General features: G+C 45.9%; 1 protein-coding gene across 2 annotated transcripts in view; it reads right to left on the reverse strand.

Moving 5' to 3' along the window:
* The window catches only part of SLC35F5 (solute carrier family 35 member F5), an 88,782-nt gene that overhangs the window by 37,781 nt on the left and 33,001 nt on the right, over positions 1-18,000 (reverse strand). The window contains exons 5-6 of one of the 2 annotated variants that reach the window (XM_038744463.1): positions 14,923-15,074; positions 5,425-5,506 (exon numbers count right to left, since the gene is read on the reverse strand). In XM_038744463.1, the coding sequence (XP_038600391.1) occupies positions 5,425-5,506; positions 14,923-15,074 (234 nt within the window). Of the gene's footprint in view, positions 1-5,424; positions 5,507-14,889; positions 15,075-18,000 lie in introns of both variants that reach the window. The other variant, XM_038744462.1, reaches the window with a different exon arrangement.

Consider the following 18,000-nt stretch of genomic DNA (forward strand, 5'->3'; position numbering starts at 1 on the left):
CACTTGTTTGGTTTTATAATCCGTCTCCCCCTTCTAGACCGTGAGCCCGTTGTTGGGGAGGGACCATCTCTAGATGTTGCCGACTTGGACTTCCCAAGCGCTTAGTCCAGTGCTCTGCACACAGTAAGTGCTCAATAACTACGATTGAGTGAATGAATTTACAGATTTATTGCTCTATTTTACTTGTCCATATTTACTATTCTATTTATTGTGCTAATTATGTGTATCTAGCTTTATTTTGATTTATTCTGATGACTTGAGACCTGTCCACTTGTTTGGTTTTATTGTCCGTCTCCCCCTTCTAGACCGTGAGCCCGTTGTTGCGTAGGGACCATCTCTATATGTTACCAACTTGGACTTCCCAAGCACTTAGTCCAGTGCTCTGCACACAGTAAGTGCTCAATAACTACGATTGAGTGAATTAATTTACAGATTTATTGCTCTATTTTACTTGTCCATATTTACTATTCTATTTATTGTGCTAATTATGTGTATCTAGCTTTATTTTGATTTATTCTGATGACTTGAGACCTGTCCACTTGTTTGGTTTTATTGTCCGTCTCCCCCTTCTAGACCGTGAGCCCGTTGTTGGGGAGGGACCATCTCTATATGTTGCCGACTTGGACTTCCCAAGCGCTTAGTCCAGTGCTCTGCACACAGTAAGTGCTCAATAACTACGATTGAGTGAATGAATTTACAGATTTATTGCTCTATTTTACTTGTCCATATTTACTATTCTATTTATTGTGCTAATTATGTGTATCTAGCTTTATTTTGATTTATTCTGATGACTTGAGACCTGTCCACTTGTTTGGTTTTATTGTCCGTCTCCCCCTTCTAGACCGTGAGCCCGTTGTTAGGGAGGGACCATCTCTATATGTTGCCAACTTGGACTTCCCAAGCGCTTAGCCCAGTGCTCTGCACACAGTAAGCGCTCAATAAATACGATTGAATGAATGAATTTACAGATTTATTATTCTATTTTACTTGTCCATATTTACTATTCTATTTATTGTGTTAATGATGTGCATCTAGCTTTATTTCGATTTATTCTGATGACTTGACACCTGTCCACGTGTTTTGTTTTGTTGTCCGTCTCCCGCTTCTAGACCGTGAGCCCATTGTTGGGTAGGGACCGTCTCTATTTGTTGCCAACTTGTGCTTCCCAAGCGTTTAGTCCAGTGCTCTGCACACAGTAAGCGCTCAATAAATAAGATTGAATGAATGAATTCCCCCCCACTTCTAGACTGTGAGCCTGCTGTTGGGTAGGGACCGTCTCTATATGTCGCCGACCTGGACTTCCCAAGTGCTTAGCCCAGAGCTCTGCACACAGTGAGCACTCAACAAATACGATTAAATGAATGAATTTACAGATTTATTGCTCTATTTATTTTACTTGTCCATATTTACTATTCTATTTATTGTGTTAATGATGTGTATCTAGCTTTACTTCTATTTATTCTGATGACTTGACACCTGTCCACGTGTTTTGTTTTGTTGTCCGTCTCCCCCTTCTAGACTGTGAGCCCGTTGTTGGGTAGGGACCGTCTCTATACGTTGCCGACTTGGACTTCCCAAGCGCTTAGCCTAGTGCTCTGCACACAGTAAGCGCTCAATAAATACGACTGAATGAAGGAATTTACAGATTTATTACTCTATTTATTTTACTTGTACATATTTACTATTCTATTTATTGTGTTAATAATGTGTTAGGGGAAGCAGCGTGGCTCAGTGGAAAGAGCCCGGGCTTTGGAGTCAGAGGTCATCGGTTCAAATCCCGGCTCCGCCACTGGTCAGCTGTGTGACTTTGGGCAAGTCACTTCACTTCTCTGGGCCTCAGTTCCCTCATCTGTAAAATGGGGATTTAGATTGTGAGCCCCCCCGTGGGACTACCTGATCACCTTGTAAACTCCACAGCACTTAGAACAGTGCTTTGCACATAGTAAGCGCTTAATAAATGCCATAATTATTATTATTATTATTATTATGTGTATCTGGCTTTATTTCTATTTATTTTGATGACTTGACACCTGTCCACGTGTTTTGTTTTGTTGTCTGTCTCCCCCTTCTAGACTGTGAGCCCACTGTTGGGTAGGGACCATCTCTATACGTTGCCGACTTGTACTTCCCAAGTGCTTAGTACAGTGCTCTGCACACAGTAAGCGCTCAATAAATATGATTAAATGAATTAATTAATTTACAGATTTATTACTCTATTTTACTTGTCCATATTTACTATTCTATTTATTGTGCTAATTATGTGTATCTAGCTTTATTTCTATTTATTCTGATGACTTGACACCTGTCCGGATGTTTTGATTTGTTGTCTGTCTCCCCCTTCTAGACTGTGAGCCCACTGTTGGGTAGGGACCGTCTCTAGATGTTGCCGACTTGTACTTCCCAAGCACTTAGTACAGTGCTCTGCACACAGTAAGCGCTCAATAAGTGTGAATGAATGAATGAATTTACAGATTTATTATTCTATTTTACTTGTCCATATTTACTATTCTATTTATTGTGTTAATGATGTGTATCTGGCTTTATTTCTATTTATTCTGATGACTTGACACATGTCCACGTGTTCTGTTTTGTTGTCTGTCTCCCCCTTCTAGACTGTGAGCCTGATGTTGGGTAGGGACCCTCCTGTTCGCCGGGGGCATCGCTTACTGGAAGTAATCCCGTTCCCCCGGGGGCATTGCTTACCGGAAGTAATCCCGTTCCCCCGGGGGCATTGCTTACCGGAAGTAATCCCGTTTCCCGGGGGAACCGCTTACCAGAAGTAATCCCGTTTCCCAGGGGAATCACTTACCGGAAGTAATCCCGTCCCTCCAGGGGAATCGCTTACCACAAGTAATCCCATTTCCCGGGGGAAATGCTTACCAGAAGTAATCCCGTTCCCCCAGAAGTAATCTGTTCCCCCGGGGGCATTGCTTACCGGAAGCAATCCCGTTTCCCGGGGGAACCACTTACCAGAAGTAATCCCGTTTCCCAGGGGAATCACTTACCGGAAGTAATCCCGTCCCCCCAGGGGAATCGCTTACCAGAAGTAATCCCATCCCCAGGGGAAGAATCGCTTAATCCCATTTCCTGGGGGAAATCGCTTACCGGAAGTAATCCCGTTTCCTGGGGCATCACTTACCAGAATTAATCCTGTTCCCCAGGGGAATCGCTTACCGGAAGTAATCCCATTTCCTGGGGCATCGTTTACCAGAATTAATCCCATTCACCAGGGGCATCATTTACCGGAAGTAATCCCGTCTCCCTGGGGGAACCACTTACCGGAAGTAATCCCATTCCCCCGGGGGAATTGCTTACCAGAAGTAATCCCGTTCCCCCGGGGGCATTGCTTACCGGAAGTAATCCCATTTCCCCCAGGGGGATCGCTTACCAGAAGTAATCCCATTTCCCAAGCGAATTGCTTACCGGAAGTAATCTTGTTCCCACGGGGGCATCGCTTACTGGAAGTAATCCCATTTCCTGGGGGAATCGCTTACCGGAAGTAATCACGTCCCCTCTGGGGGGATCACTTACCGGAAGTAATTCATTCATTCATTCAATCCTATTTATTGAGCGCTTACTGTGTGCAGAGCACTGTAATAAGCGCCTGGGAAGTCCGAGTTGGCAACACATAGAGACGGTCCCTACCCAACAACGGGCTCACAGTCTAAAAGGGGAATCTGGCCACCTGTCTCCTCGTTTTGTTGTCTGTCTCCCCCTTCTAGACTGTGAGCCCGTTGTTGGGTAGGGACCGTCTCTGTTGCCGATTTGTCCTCTCCCAAGTGCTCAGTCCAGTGCTCTGCACACAGTAAGTGCTCAATAAATAGGATTGAATGAATGAATGAATGAATGAATAATCCCATTCCCTGAGGGAATCGCTTACCAGAAGTAATCCCATTCCCCTGGGGGATCGCTACAAACATATCTTAGAGAAGCAGCATGGCTCAGTGGAAAGAGCACGGGCTTTGGAGTCAGAGGTCATGGGTTCGAATCCCTGCTCCACCACATGTCTGCTGTGTGACCTTGGGCAAGTCACTTAACTTCTCTGAGCCTGTTACCTCATCTGTAAAATGGGGATTAAAACTGTGAGCCCCATGTGGGACAACTTGATCACCTTGTATCCCTCCCAGTGCTTAGAACAGTGCTCTGCACATAGTAAGCACTTAACAAATGCCATCATTATTACCGGAAGTGATCCTCTCCCCCGGGGGAATCACTTACCAGAAGTCATCCTGTCCCTCCGGGGGAATCGCTTACCAGAAGTAATCCCGTCCCCAGGGGAAGAACCGCTTAATCCCATTTCCTGGGGTAATCGCTTAACGGAAGTAATCCCGTTTCCTGGGGCATCGCTTACCAGAATTAAACCCGTCCCCCGGGGGAATCACTTACCGGAAGTAATCCCGTTTCCTGGGGCATCGCTTAACAGAAGTAATCCCGTTCCCCGGGGGAATCGCTTACCGGAAGTAATCCCGTTTCCTGGGGCATCACTTACCAGAATTAATCCCATTCCCCGGGGGAATTGTTTACCAGAAGTAATCCCTTTCCCCAGGGGAATCACTTACCGGAAGTAATCCCATTTACTGGGGCATCATTTACCAGAATTAATCCCATTCCCCGGGGGAACCGCTTACCGGAAGTAATCCCGTTTCCTGGGGCATCGCTTAACAGAATTAATCCCATTCCCCAGGGGAATTGTTTACCAGAAGTAATCCCGTTCCCCCGGGGAATCGCTTACCAGAAGTAATCCCGTTTCCTGGGGCATTGTTTACCAGAATTAATCCCATTCCCCGGGGGAATCGCTTACCGGAAGTAATCCCGTTTCCTGGGGCATCACTTACCAGAATTAATCCCATTCCCCGGGGGAATTGTTTACCAGAAGTAATCCCTTTCCCCAGGGGAATCACTTACCGGAAGTAATCCCATTTCCTGGGGCATCATTTACCAGAATTAATCTCATTCCCCGGGGGAACCGCTTACCGGAAGTAATCCCGTTTCCTGGGGCATCGCTTAACAGAATTAATCCCATTCCCTGGGGGAATCGCTTACCGGAAGTAATCCCGTTTCCTGGGGCATCGTTTACCAGAATTAATCCCATTCCCCGCGGGAATTGTTTACCAGAATTAATCCCATTCCCCGGGGGAATCGCTTACCGGAAGCAATCCCGTTTCCTGGGGCATCGTTTACCAGAATTAATCCCGTTCCCCGGGGGAATCGCTTACCGGAAGTAATCCCGGTTCCTGGAGCATCGCTTACCAGAATTAATCCCATTCCCCAGGGGAATTCTTTACCAGAAGTAATCCCGCTCCCCGGGGGAATCGCTTACCGGAAGTAATCCCGTTTCCTGGGGCATCGCTTACCAGAATTAATCCCATTCCCTGGGGGAATCGTTTCCCGGAAGTAATCCCGTTTCCCGTGGGAATCGCTTACCAGAAGTAGAAGACAAGATGTTAACGAGGGCGACCTGAGCGTCGGAGAGGGCCTCTTGGTAAGAAAAGTTGGCCAGAAACCACTGAGGAGGAAAAAAAAAACAAACAGAAGACAAATTAACCCAGGACTTAATCCGTGTCCTTTCCATCTTGGGTTTCGGCCGAATCAGCCGAAACGGCGAATCAGAGAAGCAGCGTGGCTCAGTGGAAAAAGCCCGGGCTTTGGAGTCAGAGGTCACGGGTTCAAATCCCGCCTCTGCCAATTGTCATTCATTCATATAATAATAATGATGGCATTTATTAAGCACTTACTATGTGCAAAGCACTGTTCTAAGCGCTGGGGAGGTTACAAGGTGATCAGTTTGTCCCACAGGGGGCTCACCGTCTTCATCCCCATTTTACAGATGAGGTAACTGAGACCCAGAGAAGTGAAGTGACTTGCCCAAAGTCACACAGCTGACAAGTGGCGGAGCTGGGATTTGAACCCATGACCTCTGACTCCAAAGCCCTGGCTCTTTCCACTGAGCCATGCTGAATCGATATGATTCAAATCGATTGACTGACTCATTCAATCGTATTTATTGAGCGCTTACTGTGTGCAGAGCACTGTACTAAGCGCTTGGGAAGTCCAAGTTGGCAACATATAGAGACAGTCCCTACCCAACAGTGGGCTCACAGTCTAGAAGACTGTGTGACTGTGTGTCAGGTGGGTGACCTTGGGCAAGTCACTTCACTTCTCTGGGCCTCAGTTCCCTCGTCTGTAAAATGGGGGCAAAGACTGTGAGCCCCCCGGGGGACAACCTGATCACCTTGTATCTCCCCCAGCGCTTAGAACAGTGCTTTGCACATAGTAAGCGCTTAATAAATGCCATCATTATTATTATCGTTATTATTCATTCAGTCGTATTTATTGGGCACTTACTGTGCGCAGAGTTAGCTGGGTGACCTTGGGCAAGTCACTTCACTTCTCTGTGCCTCAGTTCCCTCATTTGAAAAACGGGGAAGAAGACTGTGAGCCCCACGTGGGACAATCGTGAGCCCACTGTTGGGTAGGGACCGTCTCTATATGTTGCCAACTTGTACTTCCGAAGCGCTTAGTCCAGTGCTCTGCACACAGTAAGCGCTCAATAAATACGATTGATGATGACAATCTGATCACTCTGTAACCTCCCCAGAGCTTAGAACAGTGCTTGGCACATAGTAAGCGCTTAATAAATGCCATTATTATTATTATTATTATCTGGCCCTCCTCTGGACCAGACCTCGGGGGCAAGGATCGTGTTTACCAACTCTGGAGGACTGCGCTCTCCCAAGCGCTCAGTTCAGTGCTCCGCCCGCAGAAAGCGCTCAATAAATACCACTGATGGATAGGTTGTAAACTCCACATGGGCAGGGAAAGCGTCTACCAACTCTGTTACACTGTACTCTTCCAAGCCTGTAAGCTTCATGTGGGCGGGGATTGTGTCTGTTTTACTGGACTCTCCCAAACGCTTAGCAAAGTGCTCTGCAAAAAGGAAGCGCTCAATAAACTCGACTTTGAGCCCGCTGTTGGGTAGGGACTGTCTCTACATGTTGCCAACTTGTACTTCCCAAGCGCTTAGTACAGTGCTCTGCACACAGTAAGCGCTCAATAAATACGATTGAATGAATGAATGAATAAATACGATTGGCTGCATATAGTAAGCACCCAATAAATGCCATTGATTGATAGATTGTAAGCTCACTGTGGGCAGGGAACGGGTCTATCAACTTTCTCAAGAGCTCAGCATAGTGCTCTGTACACAGTAATAATAATAATAATGACGGTATTTGTTAAGCGCTTACTATGTGCCAAGCACTGTTCTAAGCGCTGGGGGAGATACAAGGTGATCAGGTTGTCCCCCGTGGGGCTCACAGTCTTCGTCCCCATTTTACAGATGAGGGAACTGAGGCCCAGAGAAGTGAAGCGACTTGCCCAAGGTCACCCAGCTAACTCTGCACACAGTAAGTGCTCAATAAATACAACTGAATGAATAATAACGATAATAATAATGATGGCATTTGTTAAGCGCTTACTCTGTGCAAAGCACTGTTCTAAGCACTGGGGGAGATACAAGGTGATCAGGTTGTGCCCCGTGGGGCTCACAGTCTTCATCCCCATTTTACAGATGAGGGAACGGAGGCCCAGAGAAGTGAAGTGACTTGCCCAAGGTCACCCAGCTAACTCTGCACACAGTAAGTGCTCAATAAATATGACTGAATGAATAATAACGATAATAACAATGGTGGCATTTATTAAGCGCTTACTTTGTGCAAAGTACCGTTCTAAGCGCTGGGGGAGATACAAGGTGATCAGGTTGTCCCCCGTGGGGCTCACAGTCTTTGTCCCCATTTTACAGATGAGGGAAGTGAGGCCCAGAGAAGTGAAGCGACTTGCCCAAGGTCACCCAGCTAACTCTGCACACAGTAAGCGCTCAATAAATACGACTGAATAATAACGATAATAATAATGATGGCGTTTATTAAGCACTTACTATGTGCAAAGCACTGTTCTAAGCGCTGTGGGAGATACAAGGTGATCAGGTTGTGCCCCATGGAGCTCACAGTCTTCGTCCCCATTTTACAGATGAGGGAACTGAGGCCCAGAGAAGTGAAGTGACTTGCCCAAGGTCACCCAGCTACCTCGGCATACAGTAAGCACTCAATGAATATGATCGAATAAAAGTGGCGGAGCCAGGATTAGAACCCACGACCTCTGACTCCCAAGCCCGTACATATTTACTTGTACATATTTACTAATAATAATAACGATGGCATTTGTTAAGCGCTTACTATGTGCAAAGCACTGCTCTATTCTCTTGTACACATTTACTATTCTATTTATTTTGCTAACGATGTGTACAACAGGGAAAGCAGCGTGGCTCATCATCATCATCATCAGTCGTATTTATTGAGCGCTTACTGTGTGCAGAGCACTGTACTAAGCGCTTGGGAAGTCCAAGTTGGCAACATCTAGAGACGGTCCCTACCCAACAGTGGGCTCACAGTCTAAACGACTGCTCAGTGGAAAGAGCACAGGCTTTGGAGTCAGAGGTCATGGGTTCGAATTCCGGCTCTACCAACTGTCAGCTGCGTGACTTTGGGCAAGTCACTTCACTTCTCTGGGCCTCCGTTCCCTCATCTGCAAAATGGGGATGAAGACTGGGAGCCCCCCGTGGGGCAGCCTGATCACCTTGTAACCTCCCCAGCGCTTAGAACAGTGCACATAGTAAGCGCTTAATACATGCCATCATTATTATTATTATTATCTAACTTTATTTTTATTTATTCTAGCGACTTGACACCTGTCCACTTGTTTTGCTTTGTTGTCCGTCTCCCCCTTCTAGACCGTGAGCCCGTTGTCGGGTAGGGACCGTCTCTAGACGTTGCCGACTTGTCCTTCCCAAGCGCTCAGTCCAGTGCTCTGCACACAGTAAGCGCTCAATAAATACAATTGATTGATTGATTAATTGATTGCACACAGTAAGCGCTCACTAAATGCGACTGAATGAATGAAAAGCCTGGGCTCTTGCCACTGAACCACGCTGCCGAGACCGCCTCCTCTTTGCTCTCCCCGCCTTCAAAGCCTTATGGAAGGCCCACCTCCTCCAAGAAGCCTTCCCCGACTGCACCCTCCTTTCCTCTTCTCCCCCTCCCTTCCGCGTCGTCCCGACTCGCTCCCTTTCTTCATCCCCCCCGTCCCAACCCCACATCACTTATGTCCCCATCCTTCATTTTATTTATTTCTACTCATGCCCGTCTCCCCCTCTAGACTGTCAGCACCCTGTGGGCAGGGAAGGCGTCTTTTATATTGTACTCTCCGAATGGAACCTAATAGATTCATTCATTCATTCATTCAATCGTATTTATTGAGCGCTTACCGTGCGCAGAGCACTGGACTAAGCGCTTGGGAAGTCCCAAGTTGGGAACATCTAGAGACGGTCCCTACCCAACAGCGGGCTCACAGTCTAGAAGATGGAGCCCAGCCCTGGGAGATATAGGTCATGGGTTCGAATTTAGACTGTGAGCCCACTGTTGAGTAGGGACTATCTCTATATGTTGCCAATTTGTACTTCCCAAGCGCTTAGTACAGTGCTCTGCACATAGTAAGCGCTCAATACGATTGATGATGATGATGATATGTTGCCAACTTGTACTTCCCAAGCGCTTAGTACAGTGCTCTGCACACAGTAAGCGCTCAATAAATACGATCGATTGATTGATTGAATTCCGGCTCCACCACTTGTCTGCTGTGGGACCCTGGGCCAGTCACTTCACTTCTCCGGGCCTCGGTTCCCTCATCTGGAAAATGGGGATGAAGACTGGGAGCCCCACGTGGCCGGTCTCCCTCTAGATTGTAAGCACACTGAGGGCAGGGAATGGGGCTACTTATTGGTGAATTGTCCCTCCCAAGCACTTACTACAGTGCTCAGCACACAGTAAGCGCTCAATTAATATGATTGAATGAATGAACAGGGACTGTGTTAGTACAGTGTCAAGCGCTTAGCACAGTGCAAGCACTTAGTACAGTGCTCTGCACACAGTAAGCGCTCAATAAATATGATTGAATGAATGAACAGGGACTGTGTTAGTGCAGTGCAAGCGCTTAGTACAGTGCTCTGCACACAGTAAGCGCTCAATAAATACGACTGAATGAATGAATGCATGAACCCGATTCACATGTCTCTACCCCAGCGCTTAAAACAGTGAAGCAGCGTGGCTCAATGGAAAGAGGCCGGGCTTGGGAGTCAGAGGTCATGGGTTCAAATCCCGGCTCCGCCACTTGTCAGCTGTGTGACTCTGGGCAACTCACTTAACTTCTCTGTGCCTCAGTTCCCTCATCTGTAAAATGGGGATTAAGACAGTGAGCCCCCCGTGGGACAACCTGATCAACTTGTAACCTCCCCAGCGCTTAGAACAGTGCTTTGCACATAGTAAGTGCTTAACAAATGCCATCATTATTATTATTATTATTGTTATTAACAGTGGTTGACAGTCAGCACCTAATACCATTATTATTACTATTATTATTATTATCATTATGCATTTAGTCCAGTGCTCTGCAAACAGTAAGCGCTCAATACAACTGAATGAACAGGGATTGTGCCCAACCTGATGAACTTATCTCTACCCCAGCGCTTAGCACAGTGCTTGGCACATAGCACCTTACAAATATCATTATTATTATCATTATTATTATTAAGTACTTAGTCCAGTGCTCTGCATACAGTAAGCGCTCAATAAATACGATTGAATGAACAGGGATTGTGTCCAACCTGATGAATTTATCTCTACCCCAGCGCTCAGCACAGTGTTTGACACTTAGCACCTTACAAATATCATTATTATTATCATTATTATTATTAAGTACTTAGTCCAGTGCTCTGCATACAGTAGGCGCTCAATAAATAAGATTGAATGAACAGGGATTGTGTCCAACATGATGAACTTATCTCTACCCCAGCGCTTAGCACAGTGCTTGACAACTAATCAGCACCGCAAAGATACCATTATTATTATTATTATGCATTTAGTCCAGTGCTCTGCATACAGTAAGCGCTCAATACATACGATTGAATGAACAGGGATTGTGTGCAACCTGATGAACTTATCTCTACCCCAGCACTTAGCACAGTGCTGGACACCTAATCAGCACTGCAAAGATACCATCATTATTATTATTATTATTATTATTATTATTATTATTATTATTATTATTATTATTATTATGCATTTAGTCCAGTGCTCTGCATACAGTAAGCACTCAATGAATACAATTGAATGAACAGGGATTGTGTCCAACCTGATGAACTAATCTCTACCCTAGCGCTTAGCACAGTGCTGGACACCTAATCAGCACCACAAAGATACCATTATTATTATTATTATGCATTTAGTCCAGTGCTCTGCATACAGTAAGCGCTCAATAAATACAATTGAATGAACAGGGATTGTGTCCAACCTGATGAACTTATCTCTCCCCCAGCGCTTAGCACAGTGCTGGACACCTAATCAGCACCGCAAAGATACCATTATTATTAGGTACTTAGTCCAGTGCTCTGCATACAATAAGCGCTCAATAAATACAATTAAATGAACAGGGATTGTGTCCAACCTGATGAACTTATCTCTACCCCAGCGCTTAGCACAGTGTTTGCCACCTAATCAGCACCGCAAAGATACCATTATTATTATTATTATTATGCATTTAGTCCAGTGCTCTGCATACAGTAAGCGCTCAATAAATACAATTGAATGAACAGGGATTGTGTCCAACCTGATGAACTTATCTCTACCTCAGCACTTAGAACAGTGCTGGACACCTAATCAGCACCGTAAAGATACCATTATTATTATTATTATTATGCATTTAGTCCAGTGCTCTGCATACAGTAAGCGCTCAATAAATACAATTGAATGAACAGGGATAGTGTCCAGCCTGATGAACTTATCTCTCCCCCAGCGCTTAGCACAGTGCTGGACACCTAATCAGCACCACAAAGATACCATTATTATTATTATTATTATGCATTTAGTCCAGTGCTCTGCACACAGTAAGTGCTCAATAAATACAATTGAATGAACAGGGATAGTGTCCAGCCTGATGAACTTGTCTCTACCCCAGCACTTAGAACAGTGCTTTATTTATAATAATAATAAAGGCATTTGTTAAGCGCTTACTAAGTGCCAAGCACTGTTCTAAGCGCTGGGGAGGTTACAACTTGTAACCTCCCCAGCGCTTAGAACAGTGCTTGGCACATAGTAAGCGCTTAACAAATACCGTTATTATTATTATTATTATTATTATTATTATTATTATTATTATTACTACAAGGTGATCAGATTGTCCCACGGGGGGGCTCACGGTCTTCATCCCCATGCACACAAGTTAATAGACATTATCCCCTGTCTGGGAGCTTGGACTAAACCATAGTGATGTGATACCTACCTCCTTCCCCTCCCCACAGAACCTGTATATATATATATATATATATACATATGTATATATATATATATATATATTTGTACAGATTTATTACTCTATTTATTACTTGTACATACTTACTATTTATTTTGTCAATGATGCGCATCTAGCTTTAATTCTATTTGTTCTGTCGATTTTGACACCTGTCTCCACGTTTTGTTTTGTAAGCGCTTAGTACAGTGCTCTGCACATAGTAAGCGCTCAATAAATACGATTGATTGATTGATTGTCTGTCTCCCCCTTCTAGACTGTGAGCCCGTGTTAGGGTATAGTAAGCGCTCAATAAATACGATTGCTGATGCTGATTGATGAGGGACCGTCTCTAGATGTTACCGACCTGGACATCCCAGCGCTTAGTCCGGTGCTCGGCACACAGTAAGCGCTCAATAAATACGACTGAATGAACGAATGAATTTTCCAGGTGAGGTCACTGAGGCCCAGGGAAGGGAAGTGACTTGCTCGAAGTCACCCAGGTGACAAGTGGCGGAGCCGGGATTTGAACCCACGACCTCTGACCCCAAAGCAGGGGCTCTTTCCACCGAGCCACGCTGCTTCTCAATCAACCCGACCGCGAGCCGCGGACCTGCCGCAGAGAGTAATCTGAGAGTAATTGTCTCTCAGATCTGAGGAGGGAGGGTGTTCCAAGCCAGAGGCTGGACTGTCGTTCATTCGTATTTATTGAGCACTTACTGTGTGCACAGCACTGTACTAAGCGCTTGGGAAGTCCAAGTTGGCGACATCTAGAGACGGTCCCCACCCAACAGCGGGCTCACAGTCTAGAAGGGGGGAGACAGACAACAGAACAAAACAAATAAACCAAATAAAATAAACAGAATAAATACGTACAGGTAAAATAAATAAATGATGACGAGCAAGAGGTTGGCTGAGAGAGAAGCAGCGTAGCTCAGCGGAAAGAGCCCGGGCTTTGGAGTCAGAGGTCATGGGTTCGAATCCCGGCTCCTCCACATGTCTGCTGTGTGACTTTGGGCAATCACTTCACTTCTCTGTTGGGCACTGTTGGGCAGGGACCGTCTCTATATGTTGCCAACTTGTACTTCCCAAGCGCTCAGTGCAGTGCTCTGCACACAGTAAGCGCTCAATAAATACGACTGACTGATTGATATACAGATATTCCGTAGGAATATTTACATACACACACCCTCACACTATATATATACACATATAGTGTTTATGTGGGCGTATGTATATAGTCTCCATCCCCCCCACCCCGTCTTACCTCCTTCCCTTCCCCACAGCACCTGCATATATGTTTGTACATATTTATTACTCTATTTATTTATTTTACTTGTACATATCTATTCTATTTATTTTATTTTGTTAGTATGTTTGGTTTTGTTCTCTGTCTCCCCCTTTTCGACTGTGAGCCCGCTGTTGGGTAGGGACTGTCTCTATATGTTGCCAACTTGTACTCCCCAAGCGCTCAGTGCAGTGCTTTGCACACAGTAAGCGCTCAATAAATACGATTGACTGATTGATATACAGATATTCTGTAGGAATATCTACATACACACACCCTCACACTATATATATACACGTATAGTGTTTATGTGGGTGTATGTATATAGTCTCCATCCCCCCACCCCGTCTTACCTCCTTCCCTTCCCCACAGCACCTGCATATATGTTTGTACATATTTATTACTCTATTTATTTATTTTACTTGCACATATCTATTCTATTTATTTTATTTTGTTAGTACGTTCGGTTTTGTTCTCCGTCTCCCCCTTCTAGACTGTGAGCCCGCTGTTGGGTAGGGACTGTCTCTATATGTTGCCAACTTGTACTTCCCAAGGCTTAGTACAGTGCTCTGCACACAGTAAGCGCTCAATAAATACGATTGATTGACTGATTCTCTGGGCCTCAGTTACCTCATCTGTAGAATGGGGATGAAGACTGTGAGCCCCCCCCGCGTGGGACAACCTGATCACCTTGTAACCTCCCCAGCGCTTGGAACGGTGCTTTGCACATGGTAAGCACTTGATAAGTGACATTATCCCAGCGCTTAGAACAGTGCTTTGCACATAATAAGCACTTAAGAAACGGCATTATTGTTATTATTATTAGATAAACCAGATCGAGGTAGAGTGAGAAGGTTAGTATTAGAGGAGCGAAGTGTGCGGGCTGGGTTGGAATGGGAGAGTAGCGAGGTAAGGTAGGAGGAGGCAAGGGATGGAGGAGCAGCATGGCTCAGTGGAAAGAGCATGAGCTTTGGACTCAGAGGTCATGGGTTCGAATCCCGGCTCTGCCAATCGTCAGCTGTGTGACTCTGGGCAAGTCGCTTCACTTCTCTGGGCCCCAGTTACCTCCTCTGTAAAATGGGGTTGAAGACTGTGAGCCCCCCGTGGGACAACCTGATCACCCTGTAACCTCCCCAGCGCTTAGAACAGTGCTTTGCACATAGTAAGCGCTTAATAAATGCCATTATTATTATTATTATTATTACCACGAAGCAGAAGCAGAAGCTGATCTTGGCCACCTGCGAGGGCGGCAGCTTGTCGGGGGTCTTGGGTTCGAGGCCCGGGGAGTCCGGGGGGTCCGCGGGCTGGGGGGCGCCTTCCGCCCCGGCGCTCCAGGGAAGCTGCCGGACTTCCATGACGTGACTGAACCGGACCCGGGACTTTTTCGCGGCTGTGCGGGACATGGAGGAGAAAGGGAGAAGAAGCGGCGTGGCTCGGCGGCCAGAGCCCGGGCTTGGGAGTCCGAGGTCGTGGGTTCAAATCCCGGCTCCGCCAACTGTCAGCCGTGTGACTTTGTGCAAGTCACTTCACTTCTCTGGGCCTCAGTTCCCTCATCTGGAAAATGGGGATTAAAGCTGTGAGCCCCCCGTGGGACAACCTGACCACCTTGTAACCTCCCCAGCGCTTAGAACAGTGCTTTGCACATAGTAAGCGCTTAACAAATACCATCATTATTATTATTATTCTCTGGGCCTCCGTTCCCTCATCTGGAAAATGGGGATGAAGACTGTGAGCCCACCGTGGCACGACCCGATGACCTTGTATCTCCCCCAGTGCTTGGCACTGCTGGCACTGTCTGCTGTGTGACCTTGGGCAAGTCACTTAACTTCTCAGAGCCTCAGTTACCTCGTCTGTAAAATGGGGATGATGACTGTGAGCCCCACACGGGACAACCTGATCACCTTGTATCCCCCCAGCGCTTAGAACAGTGCTTTGTACATAGTAAGCACTTAACAATGCCATTATTATTTCAGCGCTTAGAACAGTGCTTTGCACATAGTAAGCGCTTAACAAATGCCATTGTTATTTCAGCGCTTAGAACAGTGCTTTGCACATAGTAAGCGCTTAACAAATGCCATTATTATTTCAGCGCTTAGAACAGTGCTTTGCACATAGTAAGCGCTTAATAAATGCCATTATTATTATTGGCACAGAGTAAGCGCTTAACAAACACTATCATGATTATTATTATCGGTTAAAGCGCTTACTGCGTGCCAGGCACTGTACTGAGCACTGGGGTGAGAAGCCAGGAGAAGCAGCGTGGCTCAGTGGAAAGAGCCCGGGCTTTGGAGTCAGAGGTCATGGGTTCAAATCCCGGCTCCGCCACTTGTCAGCTGTGTGACTTTGGGCAAGTTACTTCACTTCTCTGGGCCTCAGTTCCCTCATCTGTAAAATGGGGATGAAGACTGGGAGCCCCCCGTGGGACAACCTCATCACCTTGTAACCTCCCCGGCGCTTAGAACAGTGCTTTGCACATAGTAAGCGCTTAATACATGCTATCATTATTATTATGAGATATTATTATTATGATAATAATATTATTATAATTATTACAGTTATTAATATATTGATATATTGTATTAATTCTATTAATATATTAATAATATATTATTATAATTGTTATAATTATTATATTATTATTATATCATTATTATTAGAGAAGCAGCGTGGCTCGGTGGAGAAGAGCCCGGGCTTTGGAGTCAGAGGTCATGGGTTCAAACCTCGGCTCCGCCAATTGTCAGCTGTGTGACTTTGGGCAAGTTACTTCACTTCTCTGGGCCTCAGTTCCCTCATCTGTAAAATGGGGGTGAAGACTGTGAGCCCCCCGTGGGACAACCTCATCACCTCGTAACCTCCCCAGCGCTTAGAACAGTGCTTTGCACATAGTAAGCGCTTAACAAATGCTATCATTATTATTATTATTGTCTACTGTGTGACCTTGGGCAAGTCACTTCACTTCTCTGGGCCTCCGTTCCCTCATCTGGGAAATGGGGATTAAGACTGTGAGCCCCACGTGGGACAACCTGATGACCTTGCAGCTATCCCAGCGCTTAGAACAGTGCTTGACACATAGTAAGCTCTTAATACCATCATTTTCATTATTATTATTGGGGTGGTTATGACATGAGCCCCATGTGGGACGGGGACTGTGTTCAACCTGAACAGCGCTTACAACAGTGCCTGGCACATAGTAAGCGCTTTGCTCCAGCGCTTAGAACAGCGCTTTGCACATAGTAAGTGCTTAACAAATACCATCATTATTAACAAATACCATTATCGTTATTATTAATAAGCAAATCAAGTTGCTTATTAAGAAAGCCCTCCTTTCACCCACAGTCAAGAAAATTCCCAAACGGACCAGGCTCGGTTTTCCTGATCCAGATAAGGCTATTTCCCGCTCCAGATAAGGCTATTTCCCAGAAGCGGTGTGACCTAGTGGTTAGAGCCCGGGCCTGGAAATCAGAAGGACCTGGGTTCTAATCCTGGCTCTACCACTTGTCTGCTGTGGGACCTTGGGCCAGTCACTTCACTTCTCCGGGCCTCAGTTCCCTCATCTGGTTGTGGGACGGGGACTGTGTTCAACCTGATTGGCTTGTATCCACGACAGCGCTTACAACAGTGCCTGGCACATAGTAAGCGCTTTGCTCCAGCGCTTAGAACAGCGCTTTGCACATAGTAAGTGCTTAACAAATACCACCATTATTAACAAATACCATTATCATTACTATTAATAAGCAAATCAAGTTGCTTATTAAGAAAGCCCTCCTTTCACCCATAGTCAAGAAAATTCCCAAACGGACCAGGCTCGGTTTTCCTGCTCCAGATAAGGCTATTTCCCGCTCCAGATAAGGCTATTTCCCAGAAGCGGTGTGACCTAGTGGTTAGAGCCCGGGCCTGGAAATCAGAAGGACCTGGGTTCTAATTCTGGCTCTACCACTTGTCTGCTGTGGGACCTTGGGCCAGTCACTTCACTTCTCCGGGCCTCAGTTCCCTCATCTGGTTGTGGGACGGGGACTGTGTTCAACCTGATTGGCTTGTATCCACGCCAGCGCTTACAACAGTGCCTGGCACATAGTAAGCGCTTTGCTCCAGAGCTTAGAACAGCGCTTTGCACATAGTAAGTGCTTAACAAATACCACCATTATTAACAAATACCATTATCATTACTATTAATAAGCAAATCAAGTTGCTTATTAAGAAAGCCCTCCTTTCACCCATAGTCAAGAAAATTCCCAAACGGACCAGGCTCGGTTTTCCTGCTCCAGATAAGGCTATTTCCCGCTCCAGATAAGGCTATTTCCCAGAAGCGGTGTGAC

Source organism: Tachyglossus aculeatus, chromosome 1 (assembly GCF_015852505.1).
Source record: "Tachyglossus aculeatus isolate mTacAcu1 chromosome 1, mTacAcu1.pri, whole genome shotgun sequence".
Classification (NCBI taxonomy): domain Eukaryota; kingdom Metazoa; phylum Chordata; class Mammalia; order Monotremata; family Tachyglossidae; genus Tachyglossus; species Tachyglossus aculeatus.